Genomic DNA, 18348 nt, shown 5'->3' on the forward strand with positions numbered 1-18348 from the left:
GCACAAGCCACCTTTGGAGCCACGGAGAAGGGCAGGCACACCCCTTTGTTCCCAGAACTTGACTGTGTTTGGATGAAACATCAGCAATGTGGGGACTGGCTTTAGCTTTCCTGATGGCCACACTCCATCTCCCCAGAACAGCCTTCCAAATGCCCTGGCTGGCTCAGGAGCTCCGAGAAGGCAGGTAGGCAGCACTGCCACTCTGCCCAGATTCTCTGTAGAGCTGGGGGAGGGAGATCTGTGTGCAGCCAGGGAGAAGGATGAGCCCCAAATGATGACACTGCTCCTTGGGCTGGGAACGACCCAGCAGAGTGAAACCGCCCCCGGGATTTCCACAAGCCACCTGGCAAGTGCTGGCGCTCCTGTTGCTCACCACAGCCTCCCAGCAGGAAGGGTGAGAATGGTCAGTTTTCCCTGGGACAGGCAGGGAACAGAGCCCTGCTTTTCCTGGGCACTCTCAGCCAGGAGCTGTGCCAAGGTGAAGAGGACTTCAAGAGATTCAGGCATTTAACACAACTTTAAAAAAAAATTACAAATATTTTAATAAAATTCATTATAAGTTACAGATTCCTGGAGAACAGGCTCCAGTGTATAAAATGGGAGACAGGCTGGGAAGAGCAGGGAAAGCACCAACAGGAACCTCTTTCCCCAGAGGAAAGAAGAAAGAGGGACAGAAAGATTCTGACAGACATTTATTGGGGGAAAGAAACCAAAAACAAACCTCTAAGAATGGTCCAGTGGATGCAGAAAGACATAAATCAGTCCATGTCCCTCTGTTCCTCCACCCTCCCAAATCCTCACCCCCAAAGGCAAACACACACGACGAGTCCTGTTTAAGTCACATATTTTAACAAGTCCAGGGAGACCTCAGATCCAAGCACAGTCTGAAGATACTGATCTTCTGCACACCTGGATGCCAGCAGGGATGTCTGAGAAGCCAAGAGAAAGTCCCTTGGTTCAGGTCCTTGAGATGCACTGGCACAGTGGCACAGTGTCCATGCCAGATGAAGCCAAAGGGGCTGGTCCCCCACGGCAGTTGAAGTCCCTTCTGTATGGAAAGGGCATCCACCCCACAGCAGGCGTTTGTGGGGCGGTGGCTGCAGTCCTCAGCAGCTGCACAGCGAGAGCAGGGCCCTGGCCCACAGGGCCAAGCGACAAGAACCGACAGCACAAGCGGGAAGGAGGGGTGACAGCAGGCTCAGAGCCCTCCTGCAGGGACAGGCCAGTACACAGAGCAGCCCAGAGCTTGATGCTGAGATGAAGAGCTGGAATGAAGCAGCTTCCCTACAGGGCTTTGCGGGGCCCTCCACCCACCAGGGCCCCTCACACAGCACACACGTCTCTTCACTCGGGTCCTCCATCCAGCCCCTAAGGCACCAGGGCTGGCTGGGCGACCAGGCAGCCAGATTCCACTTCCCCACCATGCTGGAAGGGGGCAGGGGAAAAAGACGGACACACAGAGAGATCTGAAATCCAGCCAGACCACGAGCAAGAGGGAAGCTTGGCCACCTGTATTTGTACACGAGGAGGTGGTGGCTGTTAGTCCAGGACAGCCATGAGGAGAAGCAGTTCCCGAAAGGCACTACCATGGCGGCCGCTGAGCCCAGACTTGTTCTTGACAACGTTGCTGATGTTTTTCAGCTGCTTGTAGCACAACTTGCATTTCTGAAGCCTGGAAAAAAATGGCAGTAGACACAGCATGAATTCTTAGTTGTCTGACTGTTCCTAGACTGCCAGAGAGGCAACTCAAGCAGGAGAGGAAAGCCCTGAAAATGGCCTGGAAGAGGCTGAAATATGAGCACAGCTCTGCAAAAACCAGGCATTCAGCCCACGTCCTGATGAGACAGGAGAATGGCATCCACATAAGGGCTCTTTCACCCCTCTTCCCCCTTTGGCAGTACAGCCCAAGGAGGAAGGAGGTGCTGTTTTCCAAAGGCCAATTCTCAGAGCAGAGCTATCCTGTGAATGAACTGGAAATCCAGGGCCTGGCTACCAGCTCGTGTGTCTTGTGAGGCAGAGGGGGAAGCCACAGGGTGGTTTTACTCCTACTACTTTTGTTTCGGTATGACTCAATGCACAGAGACAAAGGGAAAAGCAGTCCTTGGCCTTTTCCTCTGTGCAGTAGGGTTTGGTGTTTGCAAAGGGAAGACATGTCCAGTCTGGTATGAGAGCCTTAATGTAAGGACAAAGCTCACCCAAGAGAAAGGCTGGTCCCAACAGGGAGCAAGCGGAAGCATTTGCCTCACCTTTCCTCTCTGCTTATGTCCACTCCAACAGAAGGTGGTGCAGCAAGGATGTCTGTGATGAGTGGCAGGAACCTCTGGAGAATGAGTTTCAGGGAGGTGCAGCCAGTCTGCACGTAACTGAAAAACAGAATGGAGTCCCACTTGAATTTCATTCCTGTCCCCCCCAGCACACAGTCCTCAAACAACCCCACTCCACCACCTACTGTAACCTGGGAAGGAGGGCAACAGCCAAGTGCCAACAACGCATCTTAGTTCCAAAGCTTTCACAAAGGAAGCCTGTTCCAAAGGTCCTGGCACATACCCTGCCAAGTGGGACCTCTCTGCTCAAGGGCAGAGATGTCCTGCCAAGGGAACCTGGCAGGAACCTCTCTCCCAGAAGAAAGGAAGAGCAGAAACTTAAGAGAGAGGCTGCATTTTTTTTCCCCTAAAGATGACTCTTCAGGGCTGTTGCAGGACTTCATTCCTCTTGACCCAAGCTGACAGCTTCACTCCCATCAGTGTGCAAAGCCCATTCATTTTACATTGACATGACCCCTCCTGGCTGCCAAAGCTGTCTTCAGTTCGACACACCTACAACAAATCCCACTATCCTGCTCTTCCTGCGCATGCATACTTTCCATATCTTTTCCCACACACACCTGGCAACTCCATCATTCTTTTCCAGGTGTCATATCAGCATGATACAGTATCTGCACTGATTTCTCAGCATTTTCTTCCAGGTACAAATGCCCAGCAGAACTCCCCTATCACTATCTACACCCTGTCCCCCAAGCACACCATGTTCTTGGGGCCTCACCTTTCATATTTGCTTTGGAGTAGTTTTTCTATCTGTGGAAGGACTATAGTACACAAATCCAGCTTCCAGAGAGACCTGAAAAGAAAAGGACATATCCGGAGACTGGAGAGAGAGGCTTTACAATGCTCAGCAGACACAAATAAGACTTCCTGGCAAATGCCCACAAAGAGACACTCAGGTTCACTGAGCAAGTTCACTGACTCCCCCTCGTGAGAGAAAGTGGCACGTTCTGACATATTTCATTGACTACCAGCAGAAACACTTTAGGAAGCCTCGACTTCGATTTCTCTTGGTTCCAAACAACTCCAACAGCTACTGCATTGCAGACTTGAAGAGGTGACTACAAGCACATGAATTTCATGCTGCCATGGCCCACTGGACACAGGGCAGGTACAAGGCAGAGCCTCCAACTCCCAACCAGGCAGCTCTTGAGCATCCCAGAGGCTGTCCCCACCCAGGACTCACGCTTTTTGGTTGACGATATTCAAAAGATCCACGACAACAGACAGATCGTTAATTGCCACTGCAGAGTCCAGAGAGTTCTGAGAGAGATGGGAAAGAAAAAGTCATCTATTGAAGAGATCAAACTGGTTGTGCTAATGCAAATCAAGTGCTGCTTTTCCAAAACAAGTTAGAGGAAACATGAAACTGGCTAGGGAAGAGAACTCTCTCATGGGAAAGTTTTCTCCACGTTTCTTTGTGACCACTCAGCTGCAGATGGGACACAGCAGCACTCTGTGGTACACCCTTAGGGACAAGAGCTGTGAGACCCTGTGTTTTGTATGAGGCAGAATCAGCCCCACACAAGCAAACAGAGCTGCTCAGCTGTTCCCCTCATGAGACTCAGTTATCTCCACATCTTGCCTTGATGTCACTGGTGCTCCATACAGCCCGCACGGTGTCCAGGTTCTTGTGGCGGCTGGTGAGCACCACACACATGGTCTCGTGGCCTTTCCTGATCTGGGACATGGCTTCCTCATCCACCAGCTCAGTCTGGCTTTGGTTTTTCACAGCCTGGAAGTACAGACACCAATAACAGAGCAGGATGGCACAGAAGGGTGGGAGCTTTGTCTGGCCTAGGTGAGAGCCAATTTTGCTGCACAGAATGTCAGTGAATACTGACTTCCTTGCAGATGGTTGTAAAAGCCTTTTGAAATGGAAATGTTCCATTTGTTCCGATTTCAGTTAACTGATTTTCTGCTTTTTCTACTATGTCAATCACAAACATGTTTAAAGCTTTGGAAAAACTCTCAAAAAAGGTGAATTTAGAGTAAGTTTTCAAACCTGGTATGTTTTAATGAAGAAATGCTTTCACATATACCCTGTTTTTTTATGTGAAACACTTGTCCAGAAACTGCAAATTTTATTACAAAGCATAGATCTTACATAATTTATTAGACTCTAAATTTACTTCCTGCCCAGGCCATGCTAGAACCACCACTTCCTTTGCTCACATTTAGAGTCTGGGATTATCAGGATGCTCTGCTCTTTTCCCTTTTAGGACAAGGGCATACCCTCTCCAAGAGAGACCAAGAAGCCTACAAGATGCAAGAGGCAGAGATTCCCGTGAAATTATTATGTACATGTAATGGCAGATACAATTTTTTAAATGAATCACTGTCTGGTACTTGGAATAGTTCAGTGACTCTGTTTCATCCCCTGCTCTCTGCTTTGGTAACAAGTTCTTCATGAGCAGAGCTCAATTCTGCTGTATTCACACCACCCTGCTGCCAATCACAGTGGGACACCTCAGAGAACCCCCTTTCTGATGCCACCCAACACAGACATGGCTGGAAAACATGGTCCAGAGACACTTACTGGGAGAAAGTCAGAGGCCTTCAGGCCAATGGGCTCATTCCTGGCTGCAGGAATCACTGAAGGCTCTGTTCTGCTCAAAGAAGTTGACGAGGCAATCGGCGGCCTCTGGACTGGATCAGGCTGCAGGACAAATTGGGATAAAAGGTCTAGCAGGAGCAGTCTGGCCCTAGTCTGATGACATTTATTTCTGACCTGCTTTGTTCTCACAGCAGGGTCCCAATGCAGAAGCAGTCTCCAGTTTGCTAACAGAGTTTAAGAGGCAATAAACTATCTCTCAGGTACACACCAAGATGTAATTAAGGTTTCTAAAGAACATGGAGATGCCCCAACAGAAGTGTCAAGTGCTGTTATTGTTATCTGAAATTAGGGCAATGGGCTGTGGCCAGCCTGAAGGGTAAGAGAGAATTCTAAAGAAGCCAGTATAATGAATCCTAGCCCATCAGCTGCTTGCAGTTTTGGCAACAAAACAGCCTCTGTTCAAGCATTTGCAGAAACCTGGCACTTGGTTCTCCTGAGTGCCCCAATTTTGAGGCGCAAGGAGAAGCACCACTGCAAGCACAAGCAGCAAACTGAAACAATAGAGTTTGTCTGAGGCTTGGCCTTGGTTCTGCTGCTAAGGCAAGACACTTGGCAGGGCAAAGCCTGGAGCTGCACTTTTACTGCCCCTCAGTAAAGGAATCAGCCTGAGTACAAATCACGAAGTCTCCAACTCATCGCTCACAGAGGGAGCAGGAACAGCAATTCACAGATCACACAGTACGTACGAGCTCTTGCTTTGGCAATGAGGTCTGGACATCCACAGCTTGGCTGGGCTTCACTGCTTCCTTTGCAGTTCCAGGCTCTACCAAGAGGGAAAGAAATGGGAAAGCAGAAACTGATTGTTACCTTCAGGAGTTGAGAGCAAAGGTTCTGTTCAGCTACACTGCAAGGAGTTGTTTCTGCCTTCAGGCAGCTCTCCCTCTTTTGGAGGCCAATAACCCCATCCCCACAAAGGGATCATTTCCATACTCACCATCCTCAGGAGGGGCTGGAAAGGGCTCATTTCGAGGAGGAGTTCGGCCTACAGAAGAAGATTTTAAAAATAAACAAATGAAGAAGCATCCAAGGCTACAGATAAGTGGTAAGTCAACCTTGGAGTAGAGAAATCTCCAACAAGTCCACACATGAGGGTAATCAGTGATACAACAAGCAGAGTTATCTCCTTTGGGCCTTGACATTATTGTCGAGTTTAGCTAAAGGCTTTCAGCCTTCATGGATAGGAGGGACAAAACTGATCCCTGCAGCTCACTGCTGCTGTAGAGGTGTGAAGCACATAAGGCACTGTCACAACAAATGTTATTACAAAAATCCACCTCCTGTTATTGATTTATATGAGTAAATAAAAACAATTGCTATGCAGTCCTCAGAAATATCTCATTTTTATCACTTACATAAAAATGAGATACAGACACTGCACAATGCCTCCTAAACAACAATCTCTGCTTTAACAAAACATTTTGCCTTTCCTTCTTTAATGAAGACTGCCAAAAAAAGTTCAGTTCTATCAAATCAGTTTAGCATCCTGATCTCAAATCCAAACACTACTCAAAAGCACAATAAACCATGGTACTGACAGATGGCATTCTTGGGCTGGAAGATCTCTTTGTAATCCTCCTGGTTCTGGATCTCAGCCTTTGATTCCTTCTCATCCCGGTCATCTTCACTGCTAGGACTGTGCCTCTCACTCTCTGAGTTGTGCTTCACTCTGCTGTGAAAAGAGTTGTTGTCAGGGGAAGCCGTATTGTCAGAGAGAGAGAGCACTGAGTTCCTGGCACATTTCCTTAAAACCTTGAAATTCAACAAGCCAGCAGACTCCCTCACCTCTGTGGCTTGCTGCAGCTCGTTGAGGGCCTGTCATAGATGCGGCGAAGGGAAGACCCTGTGGGGGTAGGTGGCACAAGAGGCTGGTCGTCCCTGATCAGCCCATGAGGAATAGAATCTGACTTTGGGACTCTGCTGAGATCCACAACGAAGGAAGAGACTGTGCTTTGTGCAAAGGAAACTCCTATCTGCAGAGGCAAAAGATCAAGGTAATTCATCAAGGTGCACACCAGCCCTTTTGAGAACAGGCATGATAAAATGACCCTGAGCAACTGTGCTTGAGGATTGCTCAGTGCTGTGGATTTTCCAACCTAAAGTTGCCAGTGATTTATGAAAGGCTTGGATAAAACTTTTGCCAAGCATAGCTTCTAAATACTGGTCGAACTAAGCCCCAGCTCCTTCCTCCAGAAGCCAAAGAGAGACAAAGTGGAGCACAAGGCACACAACCTTTGGGCATGCTGCAAGCCCTGACACAAGCTTACAGGTCTGATGGCCTGCAAGGAGGCAGCAGGATTTTATCTTGCATTTCACAGCTGCCACCCCCCGCCTCAGGAGCAGTGGCTTACCAGCTGGTTGTTGCTGATAGACAAGTCAGCTACTTTTCCCCAGTTCACCAAGACCACATCAAAACAGCGCTCTGGCTCCCAGCCGTACACACGCAGTGAATCCTGGAAGCCACTGTACAAGCAACAGCCATCAGGGTTGAAGAGCACACACCTGGGAGGAAGCAGAAGGAGAATTGGCACAGCATTCCCACCTTGCTCAGTCCCTGTGGATCTCTGACAACACTGAACACCTTCAGTTTTAACAGTGAACCTTCCAATGTGTTCACCTATGCAACCTGGTGGACTTGCGCAACATCTCCAGCAGCCCAAACTTCTCCCCAGTAATGTCTCTCTCTGATGAAACCCTCCCTTCACCCCACCTTTAGTCTCTGCCTAGCACACTTCAGTAGGAATTTAATGTACCTGACAGGAGTAGCCTCCTCTTCAATACAGCTCACAACTTGAAACTTCTCCAAGTCCCAGAACCGAACAGTCCTGTACACACAACACAACAAAATTCATTGCTCATCCCTCTAGAAATCTGTAGGATCCAGATTTTAAACACAACACTAATAAGTGGCATGACTTCCACTGTTGTGCACATACTGTGACCCTACACAGAAGGCTGATCTAGCTAAGATCCATGAATCCAAACAGAGATACTTAGAGGCTCTAGACACAGACAAGACTTTTAGAGCTGACCCAGAGCTAAGGGAACACCCTGCCAGCTGAGCAAGGCTTGCTGCTGCTCACTCAGGATGTCAGCTGGATAAGTGAGATGCTTGGGGCTACACATTGGTTTCTACTGTGGCAGAAGGTGCCATAAATTTTGGATGAGAAGGGAAGATCTCCATGTTCTGCCCATCACAGATGTCATGTCCTGCTGTCTACATGTCTGCCTCCTGCAATGGCAGGTTTGAGCTGTGTGACATTCCTATCTCTCATGTTCCTATGAAGAAGGGCATCAGGAAACAGAACAGACATATACATTTCCCTTCTTTCTCCCTCCCCTTACGTACCTGTCAGAGCTGCCAGAAGCCAAAAGGTATTCATTGGGATGGAATTCAACAACGTTTACTGGGCCGGTGTGTCCTGTAAACTCAAACATTAACTTCCCAGCGGTCAGATCCCACAGCTGAAAGGAGGAAAGAACAGAGACTCTTGAAGAGAGTTAATGTTAGAGATTTCAAATACACTTGGGATTTCCTTGTACTGGCAACCTTGTAACACTTCCCCCTTCAAGAACAGACTCAAATCTGTTAAAGAAAGCAATAATCAGAAAAAAATACCATACCAGTAATCTAAGGCTTTGTTTTGGTTTTGGGTTTTTTTTTGCATTATCTTTTATTTCCATGTCACTTGTCCCCTAGAAGTTTCTGTTTATATTTAGAGACTGAGACAAAATATAGCAGTTCCATCTGTCCCCACAGACTGTATCTCAAAAGTGAACAAATAAAAATCCAAAAGCTCTGAATCCCTTAGCAATTCCTTCCTCTTATGCTCTAGTCTCCACTTAAAAATGCAGTGAAATAACTGATCAGTTAATTTCATGTGAAACTGAAGATAAAATCAATCCTTCATTCCCATTCCTCCATACTCCATGTGAAACAACTGTATTTACTACTTTTCTGAATTCCTTCTCTTGCTCTGCTCAGTCCTGGCAGCAATTTTCAGACTCATAATCACATGTAATGTGTACAACACAAGCAGAGCCAGAAATTAGTGTGGTGAAGCCATGTGCTGTGGGCAACTCATTCTACAAGGTTTACTGAGGCCAATACTCAGGTATCACAACTCTACCATCATCAAAACTTGAATTTTGCTGTGCATAGTCTCTCCCAGTGTGTCTCCTGGATAAGGGCATTTCAGCCCATGCAGCTCTTCTATGGGTGTTGTGGACCACCAGACATGATCTCTGTAAGAAAACTGGTCTCTGCAAAGCCATGGGGTTCAGCCAGCTGCCTAATGAACTAAGGGTGTTTATAAGTGAGTGCTGGTAATGCCTGGCAAGAAGACAACCCCAGTACTCCCATGTGCCACAAGCACATAAGGAGGGTGTCACAATGAATTACCTTTACAGTGTGATCATCAGCAGCAGAGGCCACCCATTTCCCATCAGGGCTAAAGCGGAGACACCTAACTGCTTCTGTGTGACCCTGAAATGAGGAAAACAAACAGTATTTTGGCTTTTGTCTTTCAATCCTATACAATATAATAAAACAAAATCAATTAAGTGTTTTACAGAGTTCACAGCTTGCAGAACACAACACTACTGAAGACACTACACCAAGCCACACTAAATGTGTGTAATCTCTCTCATCTAGATATTTATGCCATCAGTTTAAGTAAGGTAAATACAGATCTGGCTTCATCAATAAGAATCAGTTCTAAATTACACAGATTTACATACGGTCAGATAAAAGTGCTCTGACACTAAATCTCTGGTTTCTACATGAAAGTAGAAAATTCTTCAGGTAGAAAAAGGCCCCAGAAATAGAACAATCTCAGTGCAGTGGGAAAAACCATTAACAATATAAAGAAACCCTCACAGACACTCTCCATCCCCCACTGAAGCCATCCACACTATAGCACATGATATCCATTGATATCTCATAATATCCATTTTGTATTCCCATACAGCTCACGGAGGCCTGCTGAGGTTTGCCAGGCCACTTCACAAATCGTGCAGATCTTATTCTCATGCTGAAAAACTAGGAAGTTAATTGTACATAACCACATATAGGCTTGCTCATAAGTCCTCAAAAGAAATATTTCTCCCCCTCTTTGCCGGAAAACTAATGAAGCATTTTACCTTGAATGTGAAGATACAGCCTTTTCTTCTTACATCCCAGAGCTACAAGGAAGAAAAGGAAACAAAGGATATGTTAATAGTAGTATGGGGGGAGCCCAAGGGTCCTGCCAGAACAAGGGGCTCTGTGTCACCAAGCCTACAGACACTACAGAATGAAGGGGCTGCTGAATACCTGTTGGCCTCAGGGGTATTTTCTAACCTAACTCCCCAAGTAAGAATCACTCCTGGAAGCTAATTTTTAACTACAGCAGCTCAGTCCTGACAGTCAAACACCAGCTTCTGAGGAAGCAGATACAATCCACAGCAAAGCAGGACATCTGTGCTTGCTGACACCAGGTCTTGGCTGGCACCTTAGTCAGAGCCACATTCCACACCAGAGAAGTCACATGCATGAGCTGGCTGTGAAAACACACGCACAGATTTCACAAGCACTCACAAACACACCTGCCCACACACGGAAATGATGATGTGCAGCATCTACCAACAGCTTGACACAAAACACCTTCTGGCACTCTTCAAAGCAAAGACACTGCAAGTAAAGAGCGAAATCTCTAGTGGAAGCTGGGTTTTACCTTAATGTTGGTGTCCAAAGAGCCAGATGCCACAAAGCTTCCAAAAGGGTGGAAATGAAGGCTGCAGATATTCGCTTTGTGACCTGGTAAGGTACGAAGAACTGGGAAAAGGGGAGGCAGAGCAGAGAGAAGGAATAGGGGGTAAATATTTAGTAGTTCATTTCTACCAGACACCATCCAGAAGTGTAGCCATACTGTATTTTATACTATAATGTATTTTATGGAAATATACATTATTTTGTGGAAATGCATCTGACTTTATCCTGGCAATGCAAAGAAACAGCAATAGAGCGACCATGATCAATGAACCTAATGAAATGCTGTCCTTAGGTATGGAAACTATGGATAGAAGTCCAAAGGTCTCCATTCGGAAAATGAGGCAGCTGGCAGGCAGCACATCTTCCCATTTGTTACACAGACAGCAAAATGGGCCAGAGGAAGAGCAGTTTTAGCCAGGAAGTGAAAGAGGCTTGACTGCCTGCAGCATTCACCTTGCAGTTATTAGACAGACCCTTTCCCACAACTCTGCATCCCCATCTAGGCACCACCTCTTCGGTTCCAGTATTCCCCCTGAACTCCTTCAACTGACCCTTGCAAGAATCATGGTAAAGACAGGAAGTGGATGCTTAGGGAGCAGGAGACAAAGAAATGATCAGAGTGTTTCAGCAAGTCATCAAGTAACACCTCCTGTAATTCTGGAAACTGGAAAGGACCAGTAGAACTGGTACATCATATCTCGGCAAGCAGAGACAAATGGAGAACTCAACTCTAAGAAAAATTGCTCAGATAATAACAAGGGCAATCCCTCTCCATCATCTGCCATCTGGAACAAGCTGATGATTCCCCTGGCAGAAATTAGCTCGTGAGCCAGAGCTGGGGTGGTCATTTGTATAGACACTGGCTCATAGGTCCCCTAATAAATGCAGCCAGATCAGCTACTCCCCACAGGCAGAGCCAAACTATTCCATAACTGAACTGACTCTTAACAGTCTGAATGACAAAAGTGCTTCTCGTTATTGATGCTGCCTGTGGTTTGCCTTCTTAGCTCAGCCAGTATAAGTCTATTTTCATTACACATTCCTTCTATGAACTTATAAGAAATAGTCAATCATCTTCTGGTATTCCTCCTGGAATGCACTCAAGTGATTAATGATAGCTTTGCAAATTCATTCTAGGATTTGAGGAAAACGCAATAAATAAAGCATGACTCAACAGTGGCTTTTAAAGGATCAGAGCTTGATGACTTCATAGCTTTTACAGTTTATTAAAAATTAGGTCTTTGTCTTTTTATGTGGCCATGCAAGAGCAGAAGAGCATAAAAACTGCTTGAGGAAAAAACAAAAGTTAGAACCTAAGAACAAGAAGTCAACAAACAGGGGATTCCTGCATTTATGTAGAACCTAATAAACTTAAAACTTCCAGTCTGGTTTGGGATCCTTTTATTAAGGTTGACCATCTTAAGCTGAGACTCTGAATACCAATTCTGTATGCCTAGTTATCTACACACGCATGGAAACTGATATGGAATATAGATCTTGACACAGTCAGGTCAAAACCATAGAAACTAGTTTCTCAGGTAAGTGTCCCCAATACAGGTCCGAAGTTCTGCTCAAGCATGACTATACAGCTCTACAGCCTCAGTACAAGGGCAAAAAAGAGTTGCATACGAAGATGAAAGCAATGCCAGGCTCCTGCTCCTTCTTAAATCAGGAACCTCCTGGGTCAGCACAGACATTAAGCATAAGGATTCTCCAAAAAATGTGCAGGAACAGAAGCAAAAACTCCTGGACACGTACCTTTGGCAGCTTCCAGGTCCCAAACTCGAATGGACCCTGACCGGGACCCTGCAACTATGAGCTTCTCATTTGGGTTGACCTGCAGACTCTCAATGGGGGTTGTGTGGCCTGTCAAGCTCTGTAAAGAAAACCATTAGTCCCAGTCAACAGCTGCTGACACAGCCCTGCACGAACCATGGCATTGCTCATACTCGACGGGTAACTCTTTAGCCTTGAGTTGGGACCACCTCACTATGCCACTGGTCCTTTTTCCTCAGCTAGCAGCACGGCAGAGCACCCTAAAGTCCATCACTGCACCCATCACAGCACACCTGCCTTCCCACATTACCCCACTTTCTTGGGCACGCTGACTAAGTTTCAAAGGATGCATCAACAGAGACACAGGTAGTTAAACATTAGGTGCGGATGCTCAGACAAGGTTGACACATTCTTACATCATAAAAATTACGCTGTGCAAGCACAATGGCACTGTGTTTGCTCTAAATGGGTCATGTAAGTGTCATGAAGCAGTTACAAAATCAAAGCAAGAGCAAAAGCAGGGCTACTTTGAAAGCTTCACACAAGCATGGAGCCCTAGGTTGCTGCCAGCAATGGATGTCAGTGATAACATGGTGCTAATACTGAAGTACTGACTTGAGGCATAAGGCAGTAATTCATATGTATGAAGTTCCTTTCATCCTTGAGCACCTGAAAGCTTACAAATTACATAAGCATTTTGAAAAGGCCTGCATTTAAGTAAAACACAAGAATATTTAAAACTAGCTCCAGAAAACAAATTCGACCATTGCAGACTTTCTGCTTACCAAACAAGCAATATTCTCTGCTTCACTCCATCCTCAAATATGTCTTTTTAAATAGCTACACTAGCTCTGTGCCTCCCACACACATACAGAGGCTGGGAATGCCAGTTGGAAGCTGCCTGTTCTGATGGGGCTTTCTTAGGAATCCATGTGCAATTGAAATCCTCTACAAACTTCACAGCTGCAACTGCCACTGCTTAGGGAGAACCAGAGCTCAAACTTAAACTGAGTTGCAATGTTACCTGGAAAGTTCCTCTTCTCCCTCTTTCCCAACAAGTAAACATCCGGAATCCTTACAATATAAACACTAAAAATTAATTTCAGAGGACAACCCCAAAAATCAAGATTCTTTTGATATACAAGAACAGCATAAGCAGCTTCAGTCAGCCCCTGCCTCTCACAAACAGCAGCTCCCAACATCTGTGGTTCCCAGGAAGCACAGGAGAGGTGCAGCTCTCTGCTCCCACAGAAAGGGTACCGAGTTAGTCCTTCAACCCTCCCCCTGAGTAAGGCAATACTTCAGTTTTAACTAGGGTCATGCCACCACCAAGGGCCTGGAAAGTCACTGCTTAACTACACTATGCAAGAAGCACAGCCCGGCCAAAGGTGACCCTTCATACACTCATGAATGGAAAACTAAAGCAGACACATTCCCTTTTTAGCCTTTTTGACCCTACTTTCCTGATTTCTTCCTCACAAGGTTCACACTGGCCAGAGCAATGCCTTCAATACCACAAGATTATTGTGTTGTTAATTAAACAAATGACAAGCGACATGTGCTAAAGTTGGTTTTACACAACACCCACTCAAAGAAAAAGTGATGCAGGATAGATATCTCTTAAATATATATTTATGGTGCACTTTAGTGATCACTGCTGGGGTAACCCTACCCTTGCTAACACGCTGCACCCAGTTACTCCTCCCCAGCCTACAGCAAACTATTGTGGCAACCTTTGTGCTGACAGTTAGGGACTGTGGCACAGGTGGGAATGCATTCTTCTGGGGATATCTCCTGCTATGGCTGTAAACCCCAGAGTATAAAATTCGCCCCTGTAGCCAGCGCTATATAAAACTAGCTGGTTTTGTACAAAACTCTTCCATTAATTATTTGTAGCCTGGTAATATATAAAGGACAATATCAATTATTTGAGTAAGCACAGGCCCAGCTCAAGCATTCCCACAATGTCTCTAGAGCAGTGGTCTCACCAGGCACCCAATTCTGTCCCGGTCTTTAGCTAGAATCTGGTTACACAGCTTTGTGTTGGCAAACTCTATTCACAAGTCCCACAGGCTCCACCCCAGCAATCTTTTCTCCTCATTCCCTACCCTCCAAACCTCTGAATTAATATTCCCATTCCCCAAAAGATGGAAACAGGCCTGTTCTTACCATGATGCAGTTGGGCTTGCTAACTGACCATATGTTGACCCGACAGTCATCTCCTCCAGTGGCCAGCATCCGGCCTGAACCTTTTCCCAGGACTACTGATGAAACATTGCTGCTGTGGGCCATGATCTCTTCTGCACAAAACAAAGCAAAGAGTTATTACAGATTAGTATAACAATTTCCATTCCATCCCTCCAAACGGACAAAAAGATATTCCTCATCCAGAAACACTTTCCAGTTTCCACTGGACAAGCTTCAGCAGCCCACTGTTCAGATAAGAAGTCACACTATTATCTCGCTTTCAACAGTCCCTCTTGGCTCTGCCTGCTGCACTTGAGACATTTGCTGACCAAAGCTTCATGACTCCAGTGCTCACATGGCTTACAAAAAGCATCTTCTCTCACTTGCAGCAGCTCAAGAGCTTTTGAAGATTTGCTCAAGTGCAGTAAAGCACAGAAGGTGCTTTACCTGCAATAATGCACAGCAGCCAGAGTCATCTAGTGAAAGGCCCTCTAATCCTGTTTCAGAGAGCAGTAGCAGACAGTCCAACCTGAGAGGAACTGGCAGGGGAGCAGCAGTACAGTTTGTTACCTTACCCAGAAAAAAAGTCAGACTCAGCAGCGGGGAGAGGTGGAGCTCCCTTCCCTGAGTTTTGGCAGAGGCTTTGCCACATCCCCACTAGGTAACACAGAGAAAACTGAGCACTGCAGAGTGCAGCTGTGACAAAGGAGGGTGAATATCTATCCAAAAGGGCAGAAAAGAACATATCTGATTGTTACTGATTGACTGTTAAAAACTGGGAGCTGCAGGGAAGCTCTGACACTGCAACAACAGAACTCTATGGACATGTCATCATGAAGAAACCAATTTGGGGCAAAAAAGAAGCTGAATGAGCATCTTTGCTAAGACATCTCACAGCAGAATTTTAAATTCACTCAAAATTTTGGCAGGGGCTTTTGGCAGATGCATTTACCAATATCTTCATCTTACGGTTCACTTCTTTGAAAGGTCACAGGATCTGCATGCCTAAAGTTATGAAACTGTAAAAATGTTATGAGTCTGTAAAAAGGCTAGGTAGCATCAATTCAGCTTTCATTCAGATTGTTTGGCTGGGAGGAGCAATTTGATCATTTTACATGCAACGCTAATCCAAAAGGATATTAGATGGCTGCACTAATAATTACAGGTACTTTGATCTCCAACTTCCAAGAGTGCTTTTTTGAAAGCAAAACTGCGCAACTTTCACTTGGGCTGGAGAAACACCTCTCCAATTACAAAGGTAACTGGACCATAAATTATATGTGAAGGGCAAATCTGAAAATATGCCTGCATTGTGTTGAAAGACCAAACTTCCACATAAAAATGCTAAAACAAAGCCTGTATGGATACACAGACTAGAAGGTAGCCAAAAGTAAAATTAGCATTAATAGACCAACTCATCAGCTAAAATTGAAAGGACAGATGCTCAGCATTGCTGCTGAAACGAGTGTGTCAGCAGCTCCACTTTTTCCCCTCTTGATTTCCTTCTTAATAACATATTTTAAGTTTAAAAGTCATTGTGGAAGCATCCAACCCTCTGTTCATAAAAGCCTTGGCCAGAGATGTTAATTCTCTCCCCTACAAATCCCTTAAACCCACAATTTTTTTGTTTAATGAAATTCTTGTCACCAACTATCACCCACCAGCCCAGTAGCACTAAACTCCTAACTAGCATTGCTGAAACACCCCTGACAGTTAGAATGCTTCTCACTCCAAAGAGGATGCTAAGATGGGGCAGAGCCTAGCAAAAATGAAGATCAAGAATCTCTGCATACCTAAGGAGAATGGAGATGGATAGACTTCCAGCTTTTCCTATAACTGGAGTTTCAGGAATGGAAAGATGAAATAGCAAATTAGCTTTCTGCTCAAAAAGATACAAAATTCCTAAGTCAGTTATCTCAGATGCCTTCATGTGTTACCAGTCAAGGACACTATTTCCAGAGCCCACTCACTGACCAAAGCAACTGATCAGGTCCTATTGCTTCTAAGCATTCCTCGACAGTCCCTATGAAATAACTCATCAGTAACCAGCTAGAAATTGATAGTCAGCAACTGTCTACTGCTCTTGCAGAGGAAGAATAATGGACACAAAATCAGCAGATTCTTACTGTCTCTTGCAAAGCAATTTCAAGAGAGTGGGATGCACAGGCCCTGCAAAGATCACCCCATTCCTCCTGCAGCAGAAAGCTCAGGGAACCTTCTGTAACAAGTGAGTGCCAATGAAGGACAACCCTGCTGAGACTAAGCATGGGGCCTTCTCTCTGACACTGAGAGGATTCCCCACCATAATCTGGCTCTCAGGAGTGGTTTCCAATGAATGACAGAATATTCTGAGTTGGAAGGGACCCACAAGGATCATCAAGTCCTACTCCTGCTCGTCCTGCACAGGACAGTCCCACTCTTTGCCTGAGAGCGTGGTCCAAACAGAGACTTGATGCTGTGAGCACCTCCCAGGGGAGTCTGTTTCAGTGCCTGACCACCCTCTGGGTGAAGAACCTTTCCTTAATATTTAACCTAAACTTCTTCTGGCACAGCTCCAGATGCTCCCTCACGTCCTGTCACTGGTCACAGACAGCAGAGATCAGAGCTGTCCCTCCACTGCCTCTTCTGAGGAAGCTGCAACCCACGATAAGCTCTGCCCTCAGTATCCTCCAGGCTGAACAAGCCAAGAGACCTCAGTCACTCTTTTGCATGGCTTCTCCTCTAGACCCTTCACCATACTCATAGCCCTTCTTTGGATGCTCTCCAAAAGTTTTATGTCCTTCTTAAACTGTGGTGCCCAAACCAGCCCCCAGGACTCGAAGTGAAGCTGCACCAGCACGGAGCAGAACAGGACCATCACCTTCCTCGATGCACCCCAGGACACGACCGGCCCTTTGGGCTACCAGAGCACACTGGTGACTCATGTTCAACTTGCCATCGACCGGGAACCTCACGTCCCTTCCTGCGAGGCTGCTCTCCACCCCCTCATTCCCCAGCCTGTCCGTAAATCCAGGGTTGCCCCTTGACAGGTGCCCCATCCTTCACTGCCTCGGTTGTTCTTGTACTACAGTAAAAAATCATGTGGGGTTAGCACTCAGCCTAGTGCTGCAGATGACCTTCTTTGAAAACAGCACTGACAAGGCCACGCTATTCACTGTGCCGCTATGTCTTCCACCAGGACATCCAGGAGTTAAAAATCCCAGTCAGCACCGCAGACAGGGGGCCGGGACACCACATCCCGAGCAGGGCTGAGGCGGCTCCTGTCCCTCCCCGCTCCCAGCCGGGGCGGCTCCCCGCCCGGCACTCACGCAGCTTCCATGCCGTCTTCGTGGTGACGGCCACGGCCATGGCTCAGCGCGGCGCCTCTCGGGCGGGCAGCGCCTTCCTCCTCCCGGCGAGGCTCCGCTTCGCTGGCGCGTCCTACGGCCACGCCGTGCACCGGGGCTGCCCCGGCCGTCCTGCGGGCGCGCAAACACGGTCACGGCGAGACCGTCCCGAGAGGCAGCACGGCTGGGTGCGAGGCCTCACCGCTGATGAACATCACGGGACGGGAGCGCCGGTCGGGCCGAGGGCGATCGCCTAGACGCTGGTGGCGGCGGGGCCCGGCGGTACCGAACCGGGACTCCCCGCCCGCCACCGCCCCGCAACCGGCCGCTCACAACAACCCCGCGCCGCGCCGGGCGGTTGCCCGGGCTCCG

At 46.9% G+C, this 18348-nt stretch overlaps 1 protein-coding gene across 2 annotated transcripts; it reads right to left on the reverse strand.

Moving 5' to 3' along the window:
• Window positions 1-517: 517 nt before the first annotated feature.
• KATNB1 (katanin regulatory subunit B1) lies at window positions 518-18348 on the reverse strand. Of its 2 annotated transcripts, none has more exons than XM_085071522.1 (19): window positions 17959-18348; window positions 14633-14763; window positions 12446-12563; window positions 10650-10750; window positions 10078-10119; window positions 9338-9421; window positions 8285-8400; window positions 7689-7760; window positions 7287-7437; window positions 6721-6908; window positions 6474-6604; window positions 5873-5920; window positions 5625-5701; window positions 4861-4980; window positions 3907-4056; window positions 3508-3584; window positions 3043-3117; window positions 2247-2363; window positions 518-1672 (listed from the first exon to the last, which is right to left on the reverse strand). In XM_085071522.1, the coding sequence occupies exons 1-19, from the start codon at window positions 17996-17998 to the stop codon at window positions 1540-1542; spliced, it is 1971 nt and encodes a 656-aa protein (XP_084927648.1). In that variant the 5' UTR covers window positions 17999-18348; the 3' UTR covers window positions 518-1539. The 2 variants fall into 2 exon arrangements, with proteins under 2 accessions (XP_084927648.1, XP_084927647.1); XM_085071521.1 differs by having other exon boundaries at window positions 6474-6607; window positions 17959-18347.

This window comes from Lichenostomus cassidix, chromosome 11, assembly GCF_008360975.1.
Source record: "Lichenostomus cassidix isolate B80296 chromosome 11, HeHo_3.0, whole genome shotgun sequence".
NCBI classification, from domain to species: Eukaryota; Metazoa; Chordata; class Aves; order Passeriformes; family Meliphagidae; genus Lichenostomus; species Lichenostomus cassidix.